The sequence below is a fragment of the Megalops cyprinoides genome, chromosome 25 (assembly GCF_013368585.1).
Source record: "Megalops cyprinoides isolate fMegCyp1 chromosome 25, fMegCyp1.pri, whole genome shotgun sequence".
NCBI lineage: Eukaryota > Metazoa > Chordata > Actinopteri > Elopiformes > Megalopidae > Megalops > Megalops cyprinoides.
Window position 1 is genome coordinate 6,170,530 of NC_050607.1, and position 16,364 is coordinate 6,186,893.

General features: G+C 44.7%; 1 protein-coding gene across 1 annotated transcript; it reads right to left on the reverse strand.

The window, feature by feature from the left end:
* Positions 1–1,404: 1,404 nt before the first annotated feature.
* mdm1 (Mdm1 nuclear protein) lies at positions 1,405–16,081 on the reverse strand. The gene is made up of 14 exons (XM_036519668.1): positions 16,030–16,081; positions 15,183–15,288; positions 14,251–14,564; positions 13,762–13,896; positions 12,249–12,434; positions 11,095–11,240; positions 10,707–10,803; positions 8,410–8,597; positions 7,284–7,508; positions 6,827–6,969; positions 4,898–5,034; positions 3,791–4,022; positions 2,372–2,437; positions 1,405–1,593 (listed from the first exon to the last, which is right to left on the reverse strand). The coding sequence occupies exons 1-14, from the start codon at positions 16,045–16,047 to the stop codon at positions 1,484–1,486; spliced, it is 2,103 nt and encodes a 700-aa protein (XP_036375561.1). The 5' UTR covers positions 16,048–16,081; the 3' UTR covers positions 1,405–1,483.
* Positions 16,082–16,364: the final 283 nt, after the last annotated feature.

Genomic DNA, 16,364 nt, shown 5'->3' on the forward strand with positions numbered 1-16,364 from the left:
AGTGTATACAGTAGAGCTTTCTTTGCCTTGGCATGAAGTTCACTTGGCTTGCGTTTCCTGGATATGCCACTGTTATTGAACTTGGCCCAAAAATCAAAATACTGCAGACACCAATTCAACCACAAATGAGGTGGAGAGGAAGTCAAAGTGTTTGCTTTGCATTTGAAGATTAAGAAAGGATTGCAGTCACAACGCAGACAGTTTTAATGTAAATCTGCCTTTTGCAATAAACAAATCACTCATTTTACTCACTGTTAGAGCTTCACATTTACTGCATAACCTATTAACCATACAATGCAGACAAGGTAATAATGGAATGTGAGGTACGTGGCAGTATAAATTTAGGAAATGTATACCATCAGATGGTTCATCTAGTTCTGCGTTAGCAGTTTGGCAATCTAAGTATTTCCTGTTTGTTCTCTATTCACCTGTCACCCATTCAATGTTATTGATGTTATTTCTTTTGGTATGCATTCATTGGCTGCGTTGCAATTTACAGTAAAGTCATTGTTCTCACAGGTGTGCCTCTGACTGGAGTGCACTAGTCATTTCTGCAGCTTTTATAATGTTGATCGGTTTTTTCTTCTTGCATCATGCTTGCATCAGCTTCCAAGTTCTGCTTTAGTGCGTCTTGTTTTGTCACTGCATGACACATTTTTCTAATGCATGCCACTGGAGAACTGCTCACGCATTTTTTCACTTGGATCTGTTTGACATGCTAACCATTGTGTTCCACGGTGTGTACCATACAGCTGGATCTGTCTTTAGTTTATGTGTAATTACCTGCACTGAACCCATGTATATTTGTGTTACACCTATCAACTTTTTAAATTTGGCCTTCAATTCTTCAAATATGTCCACAATTCTTGGTGGATTTATAGCTAGGCATAGATGGGAGAATGTACCAATTTATTCAAATTGAAAGCATAGAAAAACCAGTTACAAAGCTTCACAAAAATGGTTGCTTTACAAAAGTCTCATTTCATCCCATGTACAGTCATAAGAATACTTATTTGCATGTCATGATTCAATTTTCATTTGCAACTTCACTTGTAAGTCACTTTGGATAAAAGTATCTGCCAAGTAAATGCAACTTGTAAATCATTTTAGTACTTGCAATAAATACACAAAGGCTGTTGTCACTGTGGAAAAAGTCATTTCTAGTTACACGTTCCACTGCATAATCCAAAACCTAGTACATAAAAATAAATTACAAAAACAATTCTCTCATGTGCCATTTTAAACAGTATTTTACAACCATTCAAGATATCAAAAATCCACACGCAAACATATGTATTTCCAAAAATCCTCATTGTATGTATATCTAGGCGAACACACATGGTCAGGTGTTTTTAATCAACAGTTTGAAGATGTAAGACTGGGTCCTTTAGTTCTAAGCTCTTGTGGACGGGGAAGGTCCCTTAGTTCTTAGCCCTTATGAAAGCAGGGGCTCCCTTAGGATGGGGGGTGGGCCGCTGAGTCCCTAGCTCTTGCCCCAGAAGTTTTTTCGCCTTTTTTGGGCCCGCTCTAAGACCTGTGAAGCCATGGAGCAGGAGGCCGCTGACCGCGCCGAGATCTGGGACATCCTGTCATCTGCATTAAGAAGAGACATGGGTCAGTTACTACAGCCAGGGCAGCTAAAACCAACACCTTCCCTTTAAATCAACAGTAAGCAATGAAGTAAAGCATTAGTTCGCTTTAGGTCATAACTGTAATATCTGTGTTATCTATAACACGAAAATAGTTATTTCTTTTGAATGCATTTCTGTAGCTTTTTCCACTGAAATGATAGCTCTGTGTCTGTAATCTGTATTGATGGACCATGATGTGGGATAATGCAGAAACTAAATTATAAAAATGAATCAAAGAGACGGATAGTTTTAGTGCTGCCTCAGGGCACTCTTTTTACCGAACTCTGTATTCTTCTTTTACAGGTCATTATTGGAACCAGAGGAGCGCCGACTACAGGTAAGGAGTATTATCCACATCTTAATTTTCCATCTCACAGTGACCATCTGCTCTTTACAAACGACTGCAGGATTTCATTTAAATTGCAGTAATTGAAGATCAAATGTTTGGAAACTTGTGCTCCACCTGTATTCTTTACGAAAGAGGGAATTTAGAATAAACCTAGCTTTGGTTGTAGAAACATCCAGCCTTTTCATATATTTGTTACATCATTAACACCAGCATCGCTCATCATACGTTAAGTATGAGGGCCATTCTTAAGGATCCTGTTCTTTAAGACTAGTCCTCATATGTAATTTCAATATCCTGAACTGGAGCTGAAATCCAAAGTCACATAAGTTGCAGTTACAAGTCAAAAGCTGTGCGAGTGTTTTTACTTTTCAACATTTGCATGTTACTCTACCGTTGTCAGAAACATCGGAGTCATTCACAGGAAACGCAAATGCTGGCTTTAGCAGTCCCAAGTTACCTGCAGAGGAAAACAAATGGAACAACCCAGAGAATTATTATTCTATTTTTATTTTAATTATTATTACCACTCATTTTTAACATTTCTGTATTTTTGCCACAGCTATATCACAGGTATGTAATTATATTTTTCAAGGGTCTGTCTTAGTGAGGAAACAAAATTGTTTACAGTAGTGTTCATCTTTTCTATCTATCCCTTCCCCTTCAATATAAATGCAGACCTTTCAACAATTACAAATAAAATGGCTTTGTAGTTATGTATAGTTAAATGCAGATCTTGTGCTTTTAATGGCTGACGGTTTTGCTGTATAACCTAAAACAGCCTAGCACTGAGAGAACCACTTGTTTTGCAATCAAAGAGCATTTACAGTATTTAACATACACATACATGATTGTCTCCTCAAACTGTCAGAAGTCACATATCACCTAAAAGTCATCAATGCAATATTTCTTAGTTTCATGCAAACGCAAGACAGAAAAATCCATTATTTCATTGCGGTGCATTCAGTGTGTGGGGTTCAGTTACAGTAAAGCGCTTTGGAAGCCCCAGGTGGGACCAGGACACAGAGCCCAGCCCGAACGCGGAAATTCCTGAAAGATTGCGATGACGTGGTGACGGTGCTCTGCACATGAGGGGGCGTGACCCTGGGGATGGATTTCAGACAATCCTTCCTGGTTGACGGGTAGCATGCTCACACAAGGGTGAGGTCATGAGGCGGGGGGTGCTGAGAGTGCGGATAAAGCTGACCTAAATACTGCTACCTCCTGCTCGCCACTACAGGGGAAACCCCACCACACTCCTCTTGTGCTGAGGAGAGGACCGTAAATGCCTCTCATCGGGGGCTTTTCCACTGATACAGCTGGGAGGTCTGGTTCTGGGTGCTTTTCCAGCCTATTTCCTTCTGGGCTGAATGAGAACCATATTCTGTGGAACAGCAGAACCAGGGTCTGTGGGCGGAGCTGGTGCGCTCGCTGCCCGACACAACCAATCAGGCAAGAGTTGAGAGGTGTGTCAGCGGTTTTCCTTAAAACAACTGCAGATTGTTTTCGAAGAAATGTTTGCTCTGAGGTGGAAGCATGGAGTGTTTCATTACAGATTCATCATCTGAGACGCCAACTTAAGTGCTCATCGTTCACTACCGCTGAGCTCAAAGGTTTGCTGTTGCTCAGTACAGATGCCAATACTGGCCTGGGTCCCCACTGCCAGTCTTTAATAAGGTCTCATTCCTGTATAACAAATTTATACCAGTAGTTCAACGTATCTTTTTGCAGCTCTGAATGATATGAGGTGAAGTGTCTTGGCATTGGCCAGGTGGGCAGAGCTGCACCGTGGTACACCGTCCGTGGCCCCTACCATTGTGCTGGAACTCTGGGTCCCTCAGAGTCCCGTGGATGCGGTTGGTCAGGACCGGGACGGGGGGAGGCGCGGCACCGGGACTAAGTTTGCGGGATGACCTGGAGGCGCGCAGCGTGGGGGGGTCGTCCGGGAGAGCCTGCGTGGGCCAGGCGTCTCCTCGCAGGGGGATGGGGTCGACCGTGGTCATTCCCGCCGCCGGAGAGGACCGGGGCGGGCTGCTCTCCGCCAGCTGGCAAACACACAGCACCCGTTTCACTCAGCAACACCACAACAGCGACCACTCATCCCAACCGCAACAGGCAACGGACAGAAAACACACCATCCTTAACACGAAACCAACCACAGCGCCATGCGAAAAAAGCACATGCTGCCTCCGCTCTGTAAAGCACACAATACCATGACACATATTCACCCACTGCGTTATTAGAAACCACATCATGCTGTGGCACAGATGACTAACAGACCTGCATGGCATCGCATGCCATTACAAAAGACCCAAGAGGCACAATCTGTCACACACACAAGTTAACGTCCTCCATAGATACGTAACAATAGACGTGTTTATAAGGAAATTACGGCCTTATTTGAGAGTTTTGTCTCATTTCACCAGGCCTCAGGTTAAACTGTGTATTTGTATAACGGCATCATCCACTTCTCTTCTTTGGGTTCATTTTAAATAACGTTGTATGAGCAGAAATACTTTTGCAATAAGCTGTTCTATTAGATAAACAGACAAATAATCAATAGGACCAGCCTTGCGTAAAAACTGTGGAAAATTATTTTAGAAAAATAATAACATTCCGTCATGAGTTGTTTACTTTCAAAGTGTTGCCTCGGTGGTACATCATTATCTAAGAGATTTTCTTTGTTATTTCCCTTTTGTATTTTTCAAATACATCTCTGTATGGGGATGTATTTGGGGGCATTGACTCTGTATGGTTTTTCATTTGTGTTGTATTGTACCTCACTTGTAAGTTGCTTTGGATAAAAGCATACGTGAAATGAATAACTGTAAATGTAAATGTAAATCTCTCAGAAAGATCCTAAAAACGTAACTAAAGTAAGATGCATCAGAGCAGGGCGCTAGGGTTGTGCGGGACAAACCTTATTGATGACCCGGTCGGGCGAGGGAGAAGACAGATGCTTGTAGGGCGAGTGGGGTTTGCCCAGGGGCGGCTCACTCCTCCTCAGCCCCTGATGGAGGTCCTTCAACTTTGGTGGGGAGACCAGAATAGCACCCCCTAGTGGTTAAACAACACAAAAGCCAATCAAAATGGGAGAAACATGAAATCTAGAACTCTACCCCCTACTTCCAGGTTACATACAGTTCAAAGTGCGGGTTCAGATACCGATTGTCCATTGAATTAGCAATGTGAAAGACAGGTCCAATAACCGGTTAATCTAGTTAATCTGTGGGCTGTTGTATCGACAACAGTGATTACAAAAATAAATATATAGTTTAAAGACTAAATTAGAGGTTTCACCCACTGAAATTATGCTATAATTGTAATCTGAATGGGACTGCATTGCTTGTACTTTTTGTGTTGATAACTAAAATATTTTTTGAGATATTTACAATTTAACACAGATAGAACATTCCAAATCTGAGTATTCTAACGCGTGCAGGTACTACCATTCTAGGCTTTTTCAAACGAACTTAAAGTTTGTCCTAAGACCCCTTTTTACTTACACCCATGCAAGATGATCTGCCTTGATTGACACATTAACTTCAGATCATCAGATATCTCCTTGTTTTTCTGACAGCTGTGGCATCGCACTGAAGTTTCAAACACTGACAGCTGGCAAAGGACTTCATTTTAAACTGCATCTTTTGGTTAAATATTTAGCCAGTCACAAGAATAGACTAATCCATAAATTATGAGATTATGAGAAATTATTAATACCTTGAGCGTTACCATCTCAATGGAAGGATGCTTTCGCAGTCACATTGTGCATCTGAGGCGGAACGCCATGTCAGCCACAGATTCAGGGCAGACATATTTATCACAAGATGTCATGAGCTAGCTTTATTATTTTGTTTTCCGCTTTTAAATAAGGCTTTGGTCAACTCGCCTACTATCATTACTCATTAATAGCTGAGAGGAAAATCATAGCTATGCTGTACATTTTGTGAATCATGTTTATTGTAGATGATGATGTGCCAGTCTCGTTTGGGATTTGAAATGGCATTTGAAATTGGCCATTTTAAATCAATTTACTCGCATCCCTACATTGAATGTATACATAAGCTTTTCCTGGTACAGTAACCAGGGCTCTGGTTTGACATTAGCCAGCAGGTACTTTCTTTTCTTTACAGGGCTAGCTTTGTAAATTGCAGACACAACACTACATAGGTTGTGATTGTGATGAGTGATTCTGTGTTGATGATCAACAGTGAGTTTAATACCAATGCCTCACAGTCTACCATGAAGGCTATTCATGAGCACAAAAATGGCAACGCCACTCTTTATGTGTGGCAATAAGAAGTGGCCATCCTTGCGGACAGTCTGTATTAAAGATACGAGGAGATGTGGTGTAGCATACGGAGAAAATGAGAAAAAAGAAAGAGAAAGTGAGATTTACAGTCACCTTAAAATAAACTCTTTTTATCTGCGGCCAGCGTGGGCTGTATATCAGACATTGATTGAGGGCGCTTGCTTCAGTCACGGTTTCCAGCTATAAAGTGTTTTTGGGTCATACCGAAAACATTCTACAGTGACACAGGGAGGCACGCAGAGAGCTATGCTTTCGCTGAGACGCATCTTTTAACCACTGCACATTGCTACAGCCGTCAGTGGATGACACAACTTCCTGAGGCGTGGGTGTGTGTGTGTGTGTGTGTGTGTGTGTGTGTGTGTGTGTGTGTGTGTGTGTGTGTGTGTGTGTGTGTGTGTGTGCGCGCGCGCGCGCGCGTGTGGGGGGGTATTTTCCGCTTACCGGGGTAGTGAGGTCATGGTGGGTCCTCTGGATAGCATGTTTGTACACGTATGTGCGTGTGCTTACATGTGTGGGTGGGGGGGGGGGCCTCTTTACCGGTTACCGGGGTAGTGAGGTCGTGGTGGGTCCTCTGGATGGTGGGGATGGTCTTCATTTTTGGGGTGGGCAGCCTGCCCCCCTCTCTGGTGCTGTGAGATCCTGATGCGGTTGACAGGTACTGTTCATCTACTGCTGGCACCCTGAAACCGAGCAGAACCCGTGTTTGTCCAGTGGACAGTAAAACTACAGCCTCCAAATCCACTGGGCTTTACTAAAGAAGTTTCCTCTGAGATACATGAACATAAATCGATAGGTTGAGGTAGAGTGGATCTTTAAAAGCTACATCACAGAGTTGCAATATGAACTCATTGCCGCTGGACTCATTTTGTGCTTATGAAGCAAACAGCTTCTGATGAGAAGGCGGGGGACGAAGGAGGGGAGGAAGGAGGGGGGTTGATCTCAGTAATAGACGGAATGGAAGAATGGCGTCCTAGAAAAATCGCCACATTCGTACTCATCACTCTCCTCCTCCTCCTCCTCTTCCTCCCGTGACTTCCTGGCGTGAGGCTCCTCCTTCTGCGAGCCCGCCCTCGACCGCGCCTCCTCCCAGGCCAGCTTCCTCTGCACCGGGAGGGTGGGGGCGTTGTGGAACCCCGCCTCTTCCGCGGCCTCCATGGAGCTCCTCTGGCTGGCCGAGAGGGAGGCCCCATCCCTGGTGCTGGCCTTCGCACTCTCCCCCCTGGAGACACCCACCACAGGAGCAGAACAGAGGGAAACAGGCATGGGCTTTACTTCACAGTTATGCCATGGCCCTAGTAAGATTTCACTGCATCCTGGTTAAAGTCCAAGCCCTCACAGAAATTGCAGCCCAAGACGTAGTACTATACCAAACCTAACAGCACCGCATGTTAACCACACCACACCAAATGTTAAAAAGGTTTAAAAGGTCTATTGTATTCAAATTTTGTTTGGATTCAGAAGATCCAAGAATCCTTCATGTCTTGTACATGACATCATGTACAAAATATTTCTTTTTGTAATATTAGCACACATATTTTATTTAGGAAGATGTATGATAGCAAACTATCCAGCCAGCTGGCCACATCTCACGTGAGGTATGGTATGAAACTTGTATGTGAAGTTATTGCTGAGCTAGTTTAACTTCGAAGTTAAAATCTTATATCTTGTATTGTTTTCAGGCAGTCAGTCTTTGTGCCTACACTACTTCACATGACATGGCTCTGGTGAGCTGGATGTGGGTTCTAGAGGATGTGAAATAAGGCCTCTATCACATAGCACTGAGAGCAAGTCCAATGCAGCCATTTGCTTATGTACAGCTACCACCAGGTGCTGGTATTTTTCATATGTAATATTTCATATTTTTTAATCACTTTTACATTACTATATCCATATTGTGGATATTATTGCTGTTAGTCTACAGCCTTAAAAGCTGCCTAAAGCTTGAACTGGCTCTGAGCACTGTGTAGTAGGAGGGCTATTCTTCTATGCCAATGAAGAGCCACGGAAGAAGTAAGAACTTTCAGTTGCTGAGAATGCGCCCCCTGTGGATGGAGGACTGCACTGCAGCTACAGCTCGCTCACTCACTCTCTCTCTCTCTCTCTCTCTCTCTCACACACACCTGGCAAGATCCAAGGCCTGGATGGTGCTGCTGCCAGTGCTACGCTCAGTTACTGTTGCCGAGGTGGGGGTGGAGGCCTCCCACAGCCGGTTCTGCTCAGACAGGATCTGGTTCAGATGGTCCCGGGAGAAATGGGTCCCCCACGCCCTCCTCCGGTAGGCTTCAGCCTTCTCCCTCAGCTCCTTCACCTGGACACACGGACACAGTGCTGTCAGGGCAGGGGGGGGGGACTCACTGCTGGGCCACCAACAGTGGCGAGGTTAGCTGTAAAACTCTCCCTTACAGGTTAATTACCGCGTCCATCATACGCCAAACCAGCCATTTGCAGATCATCTTTGAGGCACTGTAGACAGCATCAGCAGCTTGCAAAGCAGGTCATTTTTCAAATGGAAAACTTTCACCCGGCAACCTAGATCTCATATCCGTGTTCATTGAGGGAGCACTTGCCATGACACGTGTGCCGAGCTGCTGAGGGAGCAGTTTTGGAATGCAACCAAAGCAGAATCAGAGCAACTGTGTGGGCTGCAAAAATTCATTCTGTGTTGCAGCTACCGGCACTGTTCCATGTACTGCCCCCTATTGGACACACCAGGAAGAACAGATGGAAGAGTCCAGTATCACCACCATATGAGAGAAAAAGGCGACAAGCCTCAGTGGGATTCTGTAGAACACCGTTACTATGGAAACACAGGGCTGAGCGGCGCTAACAGTGCATTGACTAGATTCAGCATATTGACATACAACTTTCTGCAAAGTTGTCATAATTAATTACAGGGAAACAACAGAGGTAACAGAGTCTGAATACCTGCTTCTTACAGTTAATATTTGTATTACAGACCTGTCCTTATTAATATGCAACCATTCTGATTTGTCCAATACATTCTTGGCAACCAATTTCTGATATGAATTAGAAAAAGCTGGCACAAGAGCTATGGTAATACAAGTGGGGTTGACACACCCCTACACCCCACTAGCACACCTTTTATTGGATCTGAACTGGCACAAGGACCAATGTGATGGGCAAAATGGAAAAGAAGCACTGCAAAGAAACCAAAGGTGGTGTGCCTAATGGCATCACCAAGCTGATGTCACAAAGAGTAGCATGTGCTGTTATGACATCACAAAGTTGATGTCACAAAAACTGGTATGCACTTTTATATCACAAAGACCGTAACAGCCTCCATCATGGAATGTTGCCGGGTACAAGCATGTAACAATGACAAGATGTGCCTATTTCAATAAATTAATGATTCACCTCATCTCAGTAGACCCTAGATAATAAGCAGCATGTTGCTAAGGAGGCTGCAGAAAAGCAAATTAATATGCAAAACAACATACAATCTATTAATGTTATGGTGTCCGTTACTTCACACAAAGCCAGACAGCTCTTGAATGGGCTCCTGGGTGAGAGCAAGCTGTTATCTTTGCAGGGAGCACAAAGACAGGAGACAGGGATACCGGGCAGGGCGTATTACCTCGCGATACCACACGTGACTGTGATCAGTGTCATATCCCTGCAAGGATGAAGGGTAAAGACTGAACGTTAAAGAGCAGTCAGTGTAAATCTCTCTGTTTAATAACAATGCACTTCAACCCACAAATCCCTCACTTGCTACAACCAGAGGAACATCAGTGCATTGCTGCAAAGCTTCACACATGCTCAGACTAAGGAGGTGTTGGCAGCTAGTGAGCACAAACTCCCTCCTCCACAAAAGCTGTCTTTATTCCACGAGGTGCTCAGTAGCTGAAGCCCTGAACGTACAACTGAAAACTGCAACCATAAAAACACCGGAATCCTTGGCAGGATATATACACAACACCTTGCCATGCAAAGTTGTTGTATTTTAATAGGCTTTTCACATTTATGTTTTAAATCCTTGATTACAGTTACAGCTTACGAAGGGAGAGCACCAAAGAAAAGCTAAACCCTCTGCTTAGTTCAAACTCTTAGGACAACAACCTCACTCTCTCCACTGCGGCCCTGTCTGCACGTTCCCCTGCGGTTCCTTCTAGCACACTGATTCTCAATCCTGCTCCTGGGGCCCCCCTGCTCCGCGCGTTTTCCGTCTTTCCCTGCTCTACCTACCTGACTGAACTCATCAGTGGCACTTTTGATTAGCTGAGCACACCTGATTTAATCAAGAGCATGTTTGGAGCAAGGATAGATAGAAGATATTCAGGACAGGGGGGCTCCAGGAGGAGGACTGAGAAACACTGTTCGAGCACAATACTTTTAAATGGTAGGTAATGTGAGTGTGTCTTTCTCCTGAAGTGGAAACATTGGGGTCCTGACGTACCTCTTCTCCTGCTGTAGAGGATTTGACCCACGCTCCCTCTTTATACCTGAACAGTAATGGGGAGCGGAAGTTGGAGCTGTATTCTGACTTCACCTTCCTGGGGGGACACACAAGGAAGCTTTGGGAATTTCTCCAACAGGAGGACAAGCCAAATCTGCCATTCAGCAGGTTCAGTAACACTCAGTAGACTTATGTTAGACAAAACCACCCTTATGTTAAAATACAGAGGCATGGTTTAGCCTAAGCGTTCAATTTGACATCGCCCTGACAACTGACAATTGACAAAAATTGACATTTTTTTTCAACAAATGAGAAAGTAGGAGGTTACAAAATGAAAGTAACTGATAATGTACATTAGCACCCCCCTTCCATGAGTTCAGCAGCTCACCTATATGCTGCATGGGAGGGGAGGGGCTCTTGTGGGCTTTGTGACCTCACTTCCTGCTGCTGGTTCTCCCAGTCATACTGAAGAGCGTTGTTCTGGGGGCTGCGCTTGCTGGGTAACTGCTGCTTCTTCTTCTTCTTTTTCTTACTCTGCAACAAAGACCCTGTGAATCATTGGCGAAGCACTCCACATCTCCGCCAGGTAGAGCTGGAATATACGACCAGTGAAAGCAAACGCAGACTTTTGCAATCTGCTGAAAACCCCCCCCTTCTCTGTACCTTTCTCCGGTCAGTCTATTTTAAACTGACTTGTGCCTTTTAGAAAGTGGTTTCGCTCACCCTCTCACATTTACAGGAGTGTGGCCACAGTTACAGCTGTGCGCCAGACAGATTAAGATCAGGACGCAAGAGAGATGCCGCTGAGATAAGTATGCATCTGACAGCGCAAACAGAAAGTCGCCGGAGACACTATACAATAATCCAGGTTAAACAGAAGCTCAGCGTTCATGCCCAGGTCATTACATTACATTTTTTACCTTTTTAACGCTGAGCAAACACTGTTGCCCCAGTCAAATAATCACTTCAAATCACTACATTTGGACTATCAATGCCCCACAACATATTAAGTCAATCAGTGGTGGATGAACACAACCATCATTCTGCTGATAATCCCCCTTTATCTGAGAAATGGCGGTTGTGTTTGAGTCAAACCGCCTTTCATGCAGGGTTTTATCTGATCAATGAGGTTTGTATGCAGTCATGTCAGGGCATGTCATGGCAAAAGTGGAGCTAATTTCTCATGTAGTAATTCTAGAAATCCCCCTCCACTCAGTTTCAAGAAAATGATCGTAAAGGGGATGGGTGATTAACCAACACATGTAGCACAGATTCAGTTCTTCACAGTAGGGTTTGTCTGAGGTCACATGTCAAATCAGTTAAAACTGTAATATCATTATGATACCTGGATGTTGCATTTACCCAACATCTTAGAATAATTTTTGCCCATTTTCATGTTTCTTTAAATACTCCTTACTCCAAAAGTAAATGCTTGTACAGTACATGAAGCTGTCGTACATTCTCACTGCTGGTGTCCCAAACGCTTGGTCTGACATCACCGGGGCGGAGAGGAGGCAGGGAGGAGGAGGGGAGGCGAATTACCTTTGAGCTCCTCTCTGGGGAGACCTCCTCCAGCTGGAACAGCGCCTCCTCCCTCTGCTCCACGTCCCGGCGCAGTCGTGGGCCCCTGGGGGGTGGCGACGCCTTGAAGCTCCGCTTGTACTCGCTCTCCAGGGCCACGGGGTTCGCCCTGAAGGGCGGGATCACCGGGCTGCTGCCGTACACCATCTGACAGGAAGGACAGCACCTCACCCATCACTGCCTGTGCTGATGGAGTTTATCACCCTCACTGTTACAGAGGTCAGTGGCTCCCAATCCTGCAGCTCGCTGGGGGTTTTCCTGGTTTTCCATTAAGCCGACATCTCTCATTGTGATGACAGGGGGCCGGCTGTGTAAAGTACTGGTAAGGAGCAGGGCTCATAACGGAAATGTTGCCAGTTCGATTTCCTGCTGGGGCACTGCTGTTGTACCCTTGGGCAAGGTACTTAACCTACAATTGCCTCAGTAAATATCCAGCTCTATAAATAAGTAACATGTAAAATTGTAACCTATGTACAGTGTCACTCCAGATAAGAGTGTCTGCTAAATGCCAATAATGTAATGAGTGTGATTATTATGATAATCATGTAATTTATTGGTTAATCTTTGGCAAACAGAATAATGGCTTTAAATTTCACAAACCTGAGAGTGCATTTGGCAGTTAGGCATTCGTGTCAGACAAGAGCAGAAAACATCATTATGCGTAACCTCAATTCTCCCATGACTCCCTACTGCCATCTTCTGGTTACACCACCTTTCACATAATTCTGCCAGTTATCTGTTTGAGCGTGAACAAAGTAATCCAATAAAACTTTGGTTTAGATGCTCGATAGATGAAATATGACATGGATGACAACAAAAATCAAATAATGGCCTTAATAAGACTTCTCTTGATTACATTATTAAACAGGCATTTTTCTGAAACTCTGGGCCTCTGGAACTGCATTCCAACACTGTTTCTGCACATCAGCCTTCTCAAGAGCATTGATAATGACCAAATCATCCAAAAAGATGCATTAGTAAAGCTAGTGGATGGCAGTTTGGTTTAGTGGTAAGGAGCAGGGCTTGTAACCGAAAGGTTGCTGGTTCAATACCGTGCTGGGGGCACTGCTGCTGTACCCTTGGGCAAGATACTTAACTCAGTGTTGCCTAAAATATCCAGCTCTATGAATAAGTAACATGTAAAACTGTAACTGATGTATGTCACTCTGGATAATAGTGTCTGCTAAATGACAATGATGTAATGTAGTGTAGTGATTGAGGACTACGTAAGAATAAGAAAATCCAGAACAGGAGCTTTGCAGAGAGTTGGCTCCATGACAGTGTTAAATAAAACAGGGATAATAAACAGATGTTATAGTATAATGTAGTACCATAGGGCTATTATATCGCTGTGTTAGGTGGTTGTTATAAGGATACTGTGTGGATGTTATAAGAATGTTATTCATATTTTATAGAGGTGCTACAGGATTCTTATAAGAATATCACAGGAGTGTTATAGAGGTGTTATAGGTACCTGTCCTGCAGCCAGGAGGGGGGAGGTGTTAGCAGGGGTTTTCCACAGGAACTGTCTCTGATACTCTGAGGCGTGGAGCCCTCTGCTCCGCCCAGCAGACTTCAGCCCCGCCTTCCTCTTCAGCACATGGTCGACCTGATTCAACGTGTCAGAGTCACTGATAAAAACCACCATCCAGGCTGGGAGTTAACAATGTACGCATGAGTTAACAATGTACACATTGGTAACTTACTTCATAACTGTATTTTTTGCATGTAATATAATGTAACGTCTCTGCAGTGTAGCATAGTGGTTAAGGAGCAGGACTCGTAACTGAAAGGTTACCCCAGCTGGGACACTACTGCTGTACCCTTGGGCAAGGTACTTAACCCACAATTGCCTCAGTAAATTTCCAGCTGCATAAAAGGATAACACTGTAAAGAGCTGTAACCTATGTAAGTCGCTCTGGGTAAGAGCGTCTGCTAAATAATAATGTCGTGTCACACTCACTCCATTCAGAGCAGGTTCAGGCTTGTCCTCCACAGGAGGACTGCGGGGTTCGGGTGGAGAGGCGTGCGCTCCGTTCTCCGCAGGCAGAGCCTCGAGCGGCCGGGAGCGCCTGGGAGCTGCAGGGGTTTCGGGCCCCTCTGCGCTACCTGCTCCCACCACAGGGGGCGCTGCTGCTGCCAGAGGCACGCCCCCTCTGGAGGAGTCGGGTCCCCTCAGCGACGCAGCCGGCCACTCCCACTGGAAGGACTTGCTGACCTCGGGTTCGCGAGAGGGGACCCTCTTCTTCGAGAGGAACTGGGGCTCTCTGGTGATGCCTGAGGACATGACGTAACAGCATGGGATCTATCAGGCAAAGCGCAGGTGAGCCACTCTGAAGGGTCATACTGCAAAATGACTGTAACAAGACAGGCAAGAAGCACAGCAGCCACAGGGGTAAGAAAGGCACCACTGTGTTATAGCGCTCAGCTTTTTCACACAAAAGGTCTCTACATTCAAACTTAAGGCATTCATAGAATACATGTCCTTTTTGTTTGTGGCCTCTTCCCTTGCCCTTAAGGTTTAAAATCTGTTTCATGTGCTTAATACCCGATGACAGACAGAGACACCAGGATTAAGATTAATCTCCACTGTTGGACCGGCTATCTGATGACAGCAGACTAATGCAGGAAATTTTACTGGATAAACTCCATGTATTCAACAGGTGCCGTGACCAAATTCAATTGTTAAAGGCGCTTATAAAGATTATTTGAATGTTGTCTTGCACTACAGATTGTACAGGCATTCAACATACACAGAGGGAAAATTTGTCTAAGTATGCCCCCTCTATGTCTCTCTGGCCTTCGGATTTCACTGGTGGGATTATGCCATACATTTAAAAGGTAGTGCAACTGGAACAAAAAGCTAAGGCAGACAGGGGGGTCTTATAACCTTACCCAATTGGTCAGACCGAAGCCCCGCCTCGCGCATCCGGAGGTGAGGGGATGTGCGCCCGGACCGCGAATTTCGCTTCCTGAACTTCTTCTTGTACTCGCTGATGCCCTGCGCGGTGCACAAACAAGAATCATCCGCATTTGGGCATGCATTGTTAGGCTACACTACCAAAAATGCCACATACGGCAACATGGTATGGTAGGAATTCAAATGCTTTGCAACTCATTTGCGTTACTTTTTTTTTCTCGAAAATATTAATGCACGCACAAGCACTGTGACTAATTTATTCTGTATCTCGTGTCGGAGCTAGGCTGCTATGTATTGCACACGAGAATTCTCTGCCACTAATCTATCTAGCTAGTTAATAACTAGATTAGCTATGCTAATGCCGCATTGTCCTTGCTGATTGTCAATGTCATGCAGTAACACAAATTAAACGATGTGATCCATGAACGCAGCCAATTTTTCTGGTTTTCAATCTTGTTTTCTTCAAAAAAAATGTTTGCACATCAAGCTAGCTGACAGGTTCGGTGGCATGCTCGATAAGTCACAATAAGTATTCCGCAAGATTCTAGTTCCTTGAAACGATGCCACTTACTGTTTAACTACTGTACAGACGATTTTTGTTATACGCAGGTCATGTCCCCCTGAAATCACACGTTAATCTGCAGTGAAGCAATCTGCACCCGCAGCCATAACTATCTCGGTTAAATCGAAACCTTTTCTGTGCACATCGGGAAAAGGAGGGTGATGACGTAGCATGTGCGTCGCATTCAAAACACACTTGAGCTCCGATACTGTACACGGCTTTTGCATGAATTACTAGCGAGTATGATTTTAAATGCTTACCTTAAACTTGACCGGCATTTTCAGTTCGGTAGCAGCGGGGATGTCTGTTGCATTGATGCTTCCAACTTGTTGTTGTTACAAGCAAAGTCAGTTTGTGCAAGCCGCGGTTACAGTTACAAGCGCGTTGCGTTGCCTTGGCAAAGGCTGCGGCGTCCCTCGACACGCGCATGCGCTCAGTACGTGTGCACGCTGATGTGTGTTGCTCGTGGTTTTGCACCATGTGACAGACAGACAACCAATGGTGTTTGAGCAATAAATTCGGCGACAGACGCTGATTCTTAAAATCTGTCAGACTAATTACAGCCAGGGTTTTACCCTGCAAGATTAACTTGTAT